Consider the following 13,210-nt stretch of genomic DNA (forward strand, 5'->3'; position numbering starts at 1 on the left):
TGTGTGTGTATGACATATATCTATAATTATTTTACACACATACAAATATTAATTAATACTACATATATTTTATTTTTCCAGGAATAAAATCAAGACTGTATCACTTTACTGAAACTGGAATTGACAGTATTTGGCTGTCACCGATATTTCAGTCTCCAAAAGCCGATCTTGGATATGACATCTCAAACTTCACGGAAATAGATCCAATATTTGGTACTTTAGATGATTTTAAAAGCTTAATAAAAGCTGTTAAAGAAAGAGGTATGTATTAAAAATTCAACTAATTCTTTTTCATATAATTTTTAATGATGACGTAAAAATTCAGTATTGCACTTTTAGTAGGAAGTTACAAATAGATCTGTTCCTTACTAAAACACCTAATACGACTTGAAAAATATTATTTAAAAAAAATCTAAACTGTGTAATTAGAAGTAATTTTTTTGTTTTTTTGTACGTATTACAAAGACAAAATATTTATAAAAATAAGTTTTCTGAAGATTTTATTTATGTTATAGTATTGTTCATTCCATATAAACTGTATAAAGAATAATTGATTAAGAATTATGGTATTATAAAACGCCTAAAGTACACATAAGGCACGAGTTTAATTATTCGGGAACGATCTAGTGAAGGCTAGTTAGAAATTAACATTTAAAACAATTAAAATAGTCAATATTCTAATTCCTGAGGAACGTAATCTTATTTCTGATGATGGCAACCTGTGTGATTTTTAATCGTTAAATTGTTTTCTTTATTACCATCTTCAGGGCGTGCCTACGACACGCCTCCACAGCTAGACCCTTTGGGCGGGTTGTCCTGGTGGGTGGCGTCTCGGAATGGGATTATTAGATGTCCAAAACTGATTACCTCTTGTGTAAAAATATTTTCTTTTGAATGACGAAAATTGATGTAACAAAAGTTAAAATAGAAATTTAACTCCAAAAATTGATACTAACGAATCGGGATTTTCCGCTAGTGATCGGTACATTCCGGTGCCTAAGTTTTGGTGATTGTTCACTATTTCATGTCGAAAAATAATCACATAAATAAATAAAATTTTTTTTTTATAACACCACTCTTAAATTAAACGCACTAAAATGTAAAAAATAATTTTAAAATGGTATTTCTGAATGGATTTGACAACAAGCTTTGATGGTAATATGTTAAGATGATATGAAAGCTTGTCAAATCCATTTTGATATACCGTCCTAAAATTAGTGCGTTTAATTTAATAATGGTGTTTTAAAAAATATTTTTATATATTTTTTATTTTCTACTTTTTATTCTTCATATGTTTATACTTTAAAGCGCTAAGCTAGCGGACAGGTTTGAGCGTATTTAGCGAAAGATCGGATCGGTACGTTTTACGATGAGTGAGTGCAATCAAAAAATACGGCAAAACAATTTTATTACCGGATAACCAAGATGCGGTCAATCAAGAGTATACACGATGCATTAAACAGTTAGCACTTGACCCGCTGATACATATGCCGTTTGAATCGTGAAAATCGGACGAGCGGTTGCCGAGATATTACGGTCGCACCCTTTCACCAATTTCCGAACGGCGCCCTGGTGGCACTTGAAAATATTATCCAATGGGTACCACTGGGAGCGGATGGAAAAATTTTTCAGAACGCTAGGACTAACCGTTTTTGAGCTGTTTCCGATTCTCGCCCGAATATTCTGATCCGATTAAAAAGTACTAAATTTTCTTAAAACTTCGATTTATATATCGATATATAACAATGTAACAAGTATACACCTGACCACCACGAGACATTTACTAACGAATCGGGGTTTTCCGCTTGTGATCGGTACATGCCGGTGCTATGCAAAGAGGGATGGACATACACACAGAGACAGAAACACATACAATTGCTCTTTAGTAGAATGCTAGAGATTGCTAGTAGGGTAGAATTTGAAAGAAAATTGTTGTGTACTATACCACATCATGTAAATTTTTTTGATAATTTACATTGTTTCTCATAACTCGTTTTTCTGTTAATACCTTCGTTATCAAGTTATAAATATTCAAAGTTTCGATGAAGGAAAAATCGTGTCAAAAACAAAACGAGGTAATACAACGCGCTGCATGAACAACATTATTGCATTTTACATTCATAATGTATACAATAACGAACTTTAAATAGTGCTATAATAAACAATAACTAATAATTAACAACTCAACAACAAATTTAAGGACTATATCAACTGATATTAGCAGAAAAGTTATGTTCTCTGGCGAGACAATAATTGTTTTCATCACCACGTTAATGCACCGCCTAATCGTACGTTCTCAATCTCGGAATTTTTGGCCAAATTCCAAGTACTTGTGTTTCCCCAACCTAATATTTCACTGAATTAACCACTGAATTCAACCTGTTTCCTAAATTGAATTTTTTGCTGAAATGGAACTGATTCGACACAATTAAAGATATCAATACAAATAAAGAGGGTTTCCTAACATAACCCTTGATAAAGAAAATTTCCAGGAATGCTTCCAAAAGATGAAACATCGTTGGAGTCGGTGTGTTCAGTCAGAAGAGAACTTCTTCTCAAATCAGCTGATTTGGAAATTGAGAGTTCCAGCGCTAAGTACTAGTAAAGTCGATTATTTTTACACGGTTTTGAATACTAGATCGTGGATACCGGTGTTTTTTGGTGGTTGGGTTTCAATTAACACACACATCTCAGGAATGCTCGAAATTGAGACTGTACAAGACTACACTTCTTTACACTCATACATATCATCCTGTAAAGTAATGCCTGAACGGTAATTCCCGGTGGCTAAACAGGAAAAACTATTTTGAAAATTATCCATTTCAATAGCATTTTGAAATAACAAGCGGAGTCTTAAAGTTTTTCAAATCACACCTCGTAAAAAATACAATATAACTGAAATTACATGACATCTCTAGTAACATATACTATATAACAAAGAATCCAACAATTTTTTTAATTTATGTTAAACTATAAAAAAATTTAAATATTTAGAGATCAATTAGTATAAACAAAACAATATTTATTTATTTTTTTTTTTTATAAATGTGTTTTTCATATATTAAATACTATTTCTGTATTTATTAATATTTTATATTTTAGGTATGCATTTATTAATGGATTTCGTACCAAATCATACGAGCGATGAACACCCGTGGTTTGTGAAATCTATCAAGAAAATAGAACCGTATAAAGATTACTATATATGGCGTGATCCAAAAGAAGTATTACAAAATGGAACACGAGTACCTCCAAATAATTGGGTAAATAATCTAATATAATATTTGTTATTACTTAAATAAAATTCTCCCATTGAAAAATATTAAAATAAATATATAGCTACACTATAAATTAAATTTGTAATTTTTATAAATTTAATATTCACGTATTCGATTCGTTGTTATTTGTAATTTGCTAATTTAACAGTAGCTAATCCACCGGTTTGGTCTAGTAATGAACGCGTCTTCCCAAAACAGCTGATTTGGAAGTAGACAGTTCCAGCGTTCAAGTCCTAGTAAAGTCAGTTATTTTTACACGGACTTGAATACTAGATCGTGGATACCGGTGTACTTTGGTTGTTGGGTTTCAATTAACCCACACATCTCAGGAATGGTCGAACTGAGACTGTACAAGACTACACTTCATTTACACTCATACATATATAATCCTCTAAAGTAATACTTGAGCAGTAATTCCCGGAGGCTAAACAGGAAAAAGAAAAAAAAAGCTGAACAATAGCTAGAGGGTAATAGTAGAGGCTATTGTTTGCCCAAAAGAGTTGATCTAATAATTTATAAACTTCGACAGATTCTTAGTCAGACTTTAAAACTGTATAAAAGATAGAATTTATTTTAAGCAGGTGTTCATCTGGCATTCATGACTTATTTTCAAGCTCTTTTCCTTCTTGAATATATAGGAAATGTGTTTTATAATAAAATGAAATCCCTTGTATCATCAGATGTTCATAATTTTCTTTTCTTTTTTTTTAAAGTTGAATTTTAAGGTAATTTTTTTGGCTATTTACTAATATAATTTATATTCCCTTCTTCATGAAATTACATAAAATACAGAAATATATAAAAATCTCATTTCTAGATATACCTGTTTACGAAAGTATCCAATGAAGAACAAATTCCAACTAGATTATAAAATCTTTGGATATAAAAATAGGGGTTAACCTCCCCTAAAGCGATGGTGTAATTTATAGAATGGCAAAAACAAAATTAAAAAATACTGTAATTCTTTTGTGATCGCTTCTATTAGAAACCAGTAAAAAACTAGAAAAAATTGAGTAGACACTTCTTAGACTACCTAGTAAAGATAGTATTTATTACGGATTTAAATACTAGATTGTGGATAACGGTGTTCTCTGGTGGTTGGGTTTCAATTAATTACATATCTCAGGAACGGTCGACCTGAGACTGTACAAGACTATACCTTCATTTTCATTCTTACATCATCCTCTGAAGTAATATCTTATGATGTTCCGTAAGCTAAACAGAAAAAAAAGAGAGAGACTCTTCATACAGATTTATTGTAGAAGAAATCAGCAACACTGGCATAAACTTTGATTTCAATCAAGGAACTATCACTATAGATGTGCAATGGTATGTTTCTTTTGAATAATGTGTACTTTAAGGCTTCTTTGTTTTTGTCTTCAGTCATTTGACTGGTTTGATGCAGCTCTTCAAGATTCCCTATCTAGTGCCAGTCGTTTCATTTCAGTATACCCTCTACATCCTACATCCCTAACAATTAGTTTTACATATTCCAAACGTGGCCTTCCTACACAAGTTTTCCCTTCTACCTGTCCTTCCAATATTAAAGCGACTATTCCAGGATAACTTAGTATGTGGCCTATAAGTCTGTCTCTTCTTTTAACTATATTTTTCAAAATGCTTTTTTCTTCATCTATTTGTCGCAATACCTCTTCATTTGTCACTTTATCCACCCATTTGATTTTTAATATTCTCCTATAGCACCGCATTTCAAAAGCTTCTAATCTTATCTTCTCAGATACTCCGATCGTCCAAGTTTCACTTCCATATAAAGCGACACTCCAAACATATACTTTCAAAATTCTTTTCCTGACATTTAAATTAATTTTTGATGTAAACAAATTATATTTCTCGCTGAAGGCTCGTTTCGCTTGTTGTATTCGGCATTTTATATCGCTCCTGCTTCGTCCATCTTTAGTAATTCTACTTCCCAAATAACAAAATTTTTCTACCTCCATAATCTTTTCTCCTCCTATTTTCACATTCAGTGGTCCATCTTTGTTATTTCTACTACATTTCATTACTTTTGTTTTGTTCTTGTTTATTTTCACGCGATAGTTCTTGCGTAGGACTTCATCTATGCCGTTCATTGTTTCTTCTAAATCCTTTTTACTCTCGGCTAGAATTACTATATCATCAGCAAATGGTAGCATCTTTATCTTTTCACCTTGTACTGTTACTCCGAATCTAAATTGTACTTTAACATCATTAACTGCTAGATCCATGTAAAGATTAAAAAGTACCGGAGATAGGGAACATCCTTGTCGGACTTCCTTTTTTATTACGGCTTCTTTCTTATGTTCTTCAATTATTACTGTTGCTGTTTGGTTCCTGTACATGTTAGCAATTGTTCTTCTATCTCTGTATTTGAACCCTAATTTTATTAAAATGCTGAACATTTTATTCCAGTCTACGTTATCGAATGCCTTTTCTAGGTCTATAAACGCCAAGTATGTCGGTTTGTTTTTCTTTAATCTTTCTTCTCCTATTAATCTGAGGCCTAAAATTGCTTCCCTTGTCCCTATACATTTCCTGTTAGGTGTATAGGAGAAGACCAAATTGGTCTTCTCCTAACCATTCTTCCACTCTCCTCTCAATTCTTCTGTATAGAATTCTAGTTAAGATTTTTGATGCGTGACTAGTTAAACTAATTGTTCTGTATTCTTCACATTTATCTGCCCCCTGCTTTCTTTGGTATCATGACTATAACACTTTTATTTCCCTAATAACAAAATTTTTCTACCTCCATAATCTTTTCTCATCCTATTTTTACATTCAATGGTCCATCTTCGTTATTTCTACTACAAGGCTTCTAGTGATATATAAAACCTGTATTCAGTTAAAAAAAATTTGATAATTGAAATCAAATTCAATATTGTATTCAACATAAAACAAAATTTTAAATGAAATAGATATTTAAAAAAACAAAAATCGGGATTCTCTTTTTACTTTCTAAATCAAACTATTATAAATATGCAGGATGGCTAAAAAAATACCTTACACTCAGCTGTAATTATATTTTGTAACTGAGATAACTGGATGCGGCTTGTGACGTTCTTACTTGTATCAAGGGGCTACTTCAAGTAATGAATAGTTCACTCTTTTTTATTTTTGGGCTGGAGGTAGGGAGACAACTCAAAAATTTCAAATGGGACCGATGGTCGTTTGATATATCATTTTAAAGAGCTCAATGAGGCGAGAAAAAAGGTACATTTTAGACTAAATCTGATCACCCTATCCTAAATCGAGGCCAACAGTGTGTTTGTTACTGATACCTAAAACTAAACTTGTTGTATGAAAAAAAATAACAGTAATGTAATTACACTTCAACATCGTTTAACTACTTATCACAAAATCAAAAATTAACATAAATTTTGAAGAAAAAAATCTTAGTTATACGCTTTTATTTGATTTGCTCTGTGCACAGTGTTAAACGGCGGAATGGTCAGAATTTTTGCAACAATATTTAACGTAATCCACCGGTTTGATCTAGTGATAAATACGTCTTCACAAATCAGCTGATTTCGAAGTGGAGAGTTCTATGTTTCAAATCCTAGTAAAGGTAGTTCTTCGGTGGTGAATTAATTCATCAAGCAAAAAAATCTTTAAAAATAAGCTGACAAAATATTTGTAGGACGCGATTAAAGCCGCTTTCCGGAAAATTCGTGAAAATGTGATTTTTTTCTGATGCAGGACTTACACACACATACACACACTGCTTAATTTAAATATAACATTTTTTTTGTTTTCAATGATTCTAACTAAAGCGCGCACGTACGTACCGTATTTAATTCCCGCAGGTGTGGCGGTACTAGCGGCGTACAACCTCTCTCTCTTTTTTTCTGTTTAGCCTCCGGTAACTATCGTTTAGATAATTCTTCAGAGGATGATATGTATGAGTGTAGATGAAGTGTAGTCTTGTACAGCCTCAGTTCGACCGTTCCTGAGATGTGTGGTTAATCGAAACCCAACCACCAAAGAACACCGGTATCCACGATCTAGTACTCAAATCCGTGTAAAAATAACTGGCTTTACTAGGACTTGAACGCTGGAACTCTCGACTTTCCAAATCAGCGGATTTGGGAAGACGCGTTAACCACTAGACCAACCTGATGGGTTAGCGGCGTACTACCTCTACTCCCCTGGGCCGGACCGACTTGATGGTATTACGCCACCCAGGGGAGTGTCCGTTACTCTAATTTGTCCTCCCCGCCTACCGGCATGGCAGGTCAGGCCTACCGGTGGCTCTTTTGAGATTTTTTATTCTCTGTTATGTCCTCTATGGAACCACATCATACCTACAAGTCGTGATGTGACCCCCGGATCTTTTATAATACTCTCTTGTCTCTACAGCACACCCCAAGAAGTCCTCAGCGGATCATTGAAACCAGCACACCTAAGCATGCTGGCTCTCACCGCTGAGGCTATCCACCCGACCTAACATACTAGAAACCCGTACTTCTTTCATCTTCATTCTTCTGTTTTAGTACTGTCTTTATATAATCAGCGACCTTCCTCCAGTTCTCCTTACTGCTGAGCATGAAATCCACGGTCTCCTTCGGCGTTTTTCCATGAATACCCGCGTCGTGTCTTAGTCTTATCCATTTATTACATACTAAAAACGTACGCTCAGAATCATCGTCCTGTTCGCAGTACATGCACGCGGGTTCATTCCTTCTTCCCACCTTATGGAGATAACCATTGAAACACCCATGTCCCGTCAGGAACTGGGTGATCCAATAGTCAGTTTCTCCATGCCGCCTGTTAATCCATCCTGTTAATTCTGGAATTAAGGTTCTTGTCCATCCAGTCACTCCAGCCTCCGCCCATCTCTCCTGCAAGATTCTATGTATGTTTTCCCTGACTTCATTTTCTGCTCTCCCTGAAAACCTGTCGGTTCTATATCTGGCGATAAGATCAATCGGTAACATTCCCGAGAGCACACAGAGGGCCTCGTAAGAAACAGTTCTATAGCCAGATACTACTCCCAGTAGTATCCCCCTGTGTGCTCTCTTCAACCTGTCTCTATTTCTGCTAATAGTGAGAGCACAACTACATGCCGGCACGGCATACATCATTGTTGACACTACGGTTGTCGCTAAAACTCTTCTTTTTGATGCCCGAGGAGCGCTCTGCTTTGACAAAATTATATTTAAGCATTTAGTCAGTTTCTCCGCACTCTGACAAGACACTTAGTACCTGCTCAGTAAATCTGCAGTTTTTCTGTAAGATGACTCCAAGATATTTTAATACTGTTACTTCTTCAATATTACAGTCTCCAAAGCGGCGTACTACCTAAACTAATGTAATTTCACAACTTACATAGATTTTATTTGTGCGGTCGGCAGAATAGTGTAGATGCACGAGGTGTCAACCGGGCAATTGAGTTCGAGATCTAACCAGACGAGTTACCTTTTTACATTTTAAATATTATTCACCGATTTAATTCTACCTCTCACCTGTGACGTCACAACATAGCATTTGACTACAATAGCTGTACGTCAGTGCTACACTAGCGCTCCTTGTGGTGACAAAAGATACTATTGACACAGAATGCCCACCTAGCCACTAGTTTAGAGAATTTTTTTTTAGGGTGAAGATACGATTTTGCATAACTTTTTTTTTGCAAATATTGTTATTTTTTTAATTAACAAATGTTTCTAAGAAAAATATGTCCTTAATTAGAAGAAATCTCGAGATAGTGAGGGACCTTGCTCTACAGCCTCACCTCCTTGACCTTTTAAATTTGAAAATTTAATAGCATCAATGCCCCATATATAGAAGTAATCTGACCAAGATTAGTCAAAATCAGTCGAGTACTTCTGAAGTTAAAGTGATTTCGAGGTCGTGAGCAAACACACACACACACACACACACACACACACACACACACACACACACACACACACAAAAATTAACATCAGATTTTTTTTGTTTTTTGTGTTACTTAGGTGTCAAAACGTCATTCGCGCAGCACAATTTTGAGGTCTTCAATGCTGCGACTAGTTGGTCATTTACGTCGGTACGGTTAGCGGACGGACGAAGGGCCTTTTTGGGTACAAATATTGACATCACTATTGGTAGGAACATTCCTGGCGGGATGTTTGACTGGTCTGTGGTCGACGATTGTTCTAGCGATTATAGCGGTTGATACATTTGAAATAACGGATGAACTGCGCGATGGCCATGAGGAACACTTTCCTGTTCACCGGGGGCGTTTCATGCGGACTGGCCGAAATTCTCCTCTTTGTTGGAGTCCAGACTGGAGATGTTTTCTCGAGACCTTGACAGCCTGCCATTAGATGTCAAAACGTCAAGATTCGATGAAGACTGCATATGCCCAAACTGTATCGATTACAGTACTTTCCCTTCTACGGCTATAACGCTAGACGAGAAAGTAAAAATATCAAACAGAAATTTACAGATTAAATGGATAATTTTAAATTGTTATGTGAGTCATCCATAAAAATTCTCATATATAACGTCGAGCAATAATATGTTGATGTTTTCGGCATATTACAATATGTTTATCAATTGGTTGAACGCATCCAACAAATATAATGTTATAAAAATTTCCATAAAAACAAAAACTTAATATAAGAAATCAAATAATTATTTTAATGCGAGTGGTAAATTCATTCGTGGCTTCTTTTTTTAAACTATATTCCTGTACATAATAATAATAATTATAATAATATTTTTATTTTTTTATATTTCAGCTAAGTCTTTTTGGAGGGTCCGGATGGAAGTTCGTTCCTGAAAGAGGACAATTTTATTATCACCAATTTAATGCAAAACAACCGGATTTGAATTTCTATAATGAAAATGTCAAAACTGAAATGAAGGTAATTATTTAATGTTACCATTATATATATAATAAATTTAAGTCGATAACAAAAAGTATTTAGACTAATGGATATTTTATATAGTTAATATGTAGATTTTGTTAAATTTTAATATTGATATCAGAGCAGAAAAATATACAGCCTTAAATATTTCATGATTTTTGTGATCTTGTTTGCATCGTTGCTCTAATGAGGCAATCAAAATCATTATGGAGAGACGAGGCACCGCTCTAATGCCTCGTCTCTCCGCATAAAATAATTGATGAATAATTTATAATCTAATATTTAAATAGCTGTAATTTCTACCCACTGTTACCGTATTTCTATCTGTCTAGACGATTTTCCATATATTTACTCCAATAAAATAACAGGTACTAGTGACAAAATGTTAAGGAATGAAAATGAAATGATACTTCACCTAAAATTACCGTAGATATATCGATGAATTATTTCGACAATGAAAATTCCTTTTTTTTTAAACTTAATTATTTTGTTTTATATCTTACTATGCGATAAACTGTAAGCTAGATACCACACTTTAACTTAATATATTTAATTGAAGCGGCTTAGTACAGATTAACTGGTTTTTAAACCGGCTTCAAAGTTGTAAAAAGACCTCTTTAATAAGATTTTTAAAAAAAGTGTAAGGAATATCGGGGTTTTAAAGTTATGTAACATTTATTAAGTTTTACTTACATTGATAAATTATACGTGAAATGAAAGAAAAAATCAAATAGTTTTTTCTACAAGTATTCAATTTTAGCAACATTCATTACACATCACACATCCAGCCTATAGACTAATTCATTCCATACTTTAATCAGCAAGTCTGGAATAGTCGATGTGACAGCTGCTTCAATCCTGTGTCTTAAGTCGGGTAAGTCAGCCGGTAACGGTGGCATATACATTTGAGCCTTTATAAAAACCCCAAAAAGAAAAAAATCACACTAAAAAAAATCCCTGTCATCTGGTTCCCGGAGACCGATTCAGCAGTCTGGAAGAATTTCACTTAACCGATCACATACATCGTTATGCTAGCGAGAAGGCGCACCAAGTAGTTGCCAAATAAAGTTCTAAAGAGGTATCGCTGTAGCACATCAAGATAGTTCGTTCCAGACAGACTTGCTTCCGAGAAAAAGAACGGCCTATAAATTTGCCGTCGGGATACGGGACAAAATAACATTCAATTTTGGGGAGAGTCTCGTTCACATTTTAATATTTCGTGATGATTTTCTGATCCCAGATACGCACATTACGAGTATTTATTTTTCCATTTACATGAAATGTTGATTCATCACTGAATACGAAACGATAAAAAATTTTTTCATCGTCAGGGTGCATCATTTCATTTGCAAAGCTAGGACGCAAACTATAATCTGCAGGCTTTACAGCTTGTTAACAACCGTAAACGATTTGGACGCAGTCGTAAGCGTTTCCTTAAAATCCTCCACATAGATGTCACTGGAATCGTTAATTCGCGGCTACCCTTCCTAATGGATTTCCTAGGACTACGCATTAAAGACTCTCTTACACGTTCGACATTGTCTTCGGACACACTCGGTCGTATTCTACTCTTCCTTTTACAAATACAGCCAGTGGTTGCAAATTGTTTGTACATCAACTGATGTTATTGTGATTCAGGGGATCGCAACAGAACGCACGTTGAACACAACTGCAAAACACAGAACGCTCTTGAAGGGGGCCACCATCATTGCTAATAGCGCTTTCAAGCGGAAGGTACAGGAAACAATTTATGAACTTGCGCACATCTAAAACTGTTTGACTTGTTCTTTCGTTTTATGTATAACTAATCTAATATAAGTGAAATTTGAGAAATATACATTTTGATGCACTATATACTGAAGCTACGGTATGTATTGAACAAATTCATATACTTCGAAGAATATATATGTATGTGTGTTTATACGCATATAAAACCATTGTTTCTCAACAAAAAAAGTTGCAGGAATACATTATTTTAAACCTTAAAACTAGTATTTTTATATGAACGAGATATATGAATGAAAATGAATTTGCGGTACAGCTACAGTTACTTTCTTTGAGAGTAATGATTGTTCACATCACAGACAATCTCTCCGGTAAACGAATTGAAAGTAAATTTAAGATTAAGTATCATGCTTTTAAATGTATCATGGATTTGTTATGCCCGTGTGCAACAGTACATTCGGTAAAGATGAAAACTAAATCATCCTTTCGTTTTTACTATTAAATACTCCTGACATGAATTTTTGATATTCTTGAAAATGACGGTGCGATTTCGTAAAGAATTAGTAACTTATTTGATTCATCCATACTGAAGATAATGATTGAAATTCGTACTCTATTTTTTTTTTTTACCATGATCATGTCTGATCATATCTAGTGAAGTAAAAAAATTTTCTTTTTGGAGATAATTATTTATGAATATTTTAAAAATATTTTAGAAAAATCTCGACCTTCTGCTAAACATTATTTTGTTATCTTCTTATTCAAGAAGGGTCGGCAATGAAATTAATATAGAATCTAAATTTGATTAACCTTGTAACTCAATAAGACAAATTGAGTAACTGGTTTTGTTTTTTTGTTTTTTTTTCACATTGGCATAAATTGATATTACTATTCGTGATGTTTTTTTTTTTAAAGGCAAGTTGTATTAATAAATCGTTTGGAATTTAAGTTTGGGTGAAAAATCTAAAATTATAGATTTTATGAAAAGATGTTTTCCCATACTCGTTCGAAAATAAAAAAAAAGAAATCAAGGAAAATTATTTCTAATTTAATTTTCATTCCTTGAAATATTTCGTTAAATTGTATCTTGAGTAAGTAATCAAAAAAAAAATCCCTTTTGGCACGCCGGAAGGCAGAGGTAGATTTCACCAGTGCTAAGTAGGAGAAAAATAGATTTCCACCTTAAAGTTAAGAAAAACTTCAAATTTACTCAATACGACAATGGTTGCATGTGAAAAAAAGTTTCACATCCGACAAAGCCAATCTTCTTACGATTCCAGCAACAGGATTAGCATATCAAAAATATTGTTTCAGACGAAAGTTTTGGGTAATGTTTATAGACGACTAACGACCGCTTTA

General features: G+C 33.9%; 1 protein-coding gene across 1 annotated transcript in view; it reads left to right on the plus strand.

Annotated features, from left to right (window-relative positions):
* LOC142332729 (maltase 2-like) overlaps positions 1 to 13,210 on the plus strand; it is a 60,788-nt gene that overhangs the window by 13,143 nt on the left and 34,435 nt on the right. The window contains exons 2-4 of the mRNA XM_075379326.1: positions 82 to 261; positions 3,103 to 3,263; positions 9,998 to 10,123. Coding sequence (XP_075235441.1) covers positions 82 to 261; positions 3,103 to 3,263; positions 9,998 to 10,123 — 467 coding nt within the window. The remainder of the gene's footprint in view (positions 1 to 81; positions 262 to 3,102; positions 3,264 to 9,997; positions 10,124 to 13,210) is intronic.

Source organism: Lycorma delicatula, chromosome 12 (assembly GCF_047948215.1).
Source record: "Lycorma delicatula isolate Av1 chromosome 12, ASM4794821v1, whole genome shotgun sequence".
Taxonomy (NCBI): Eukaryota; Metazoa; Arthropoda; class Insecta; order Hemiptera; family Fulgoridae; genus Lycorma; species Lycorma delicatula.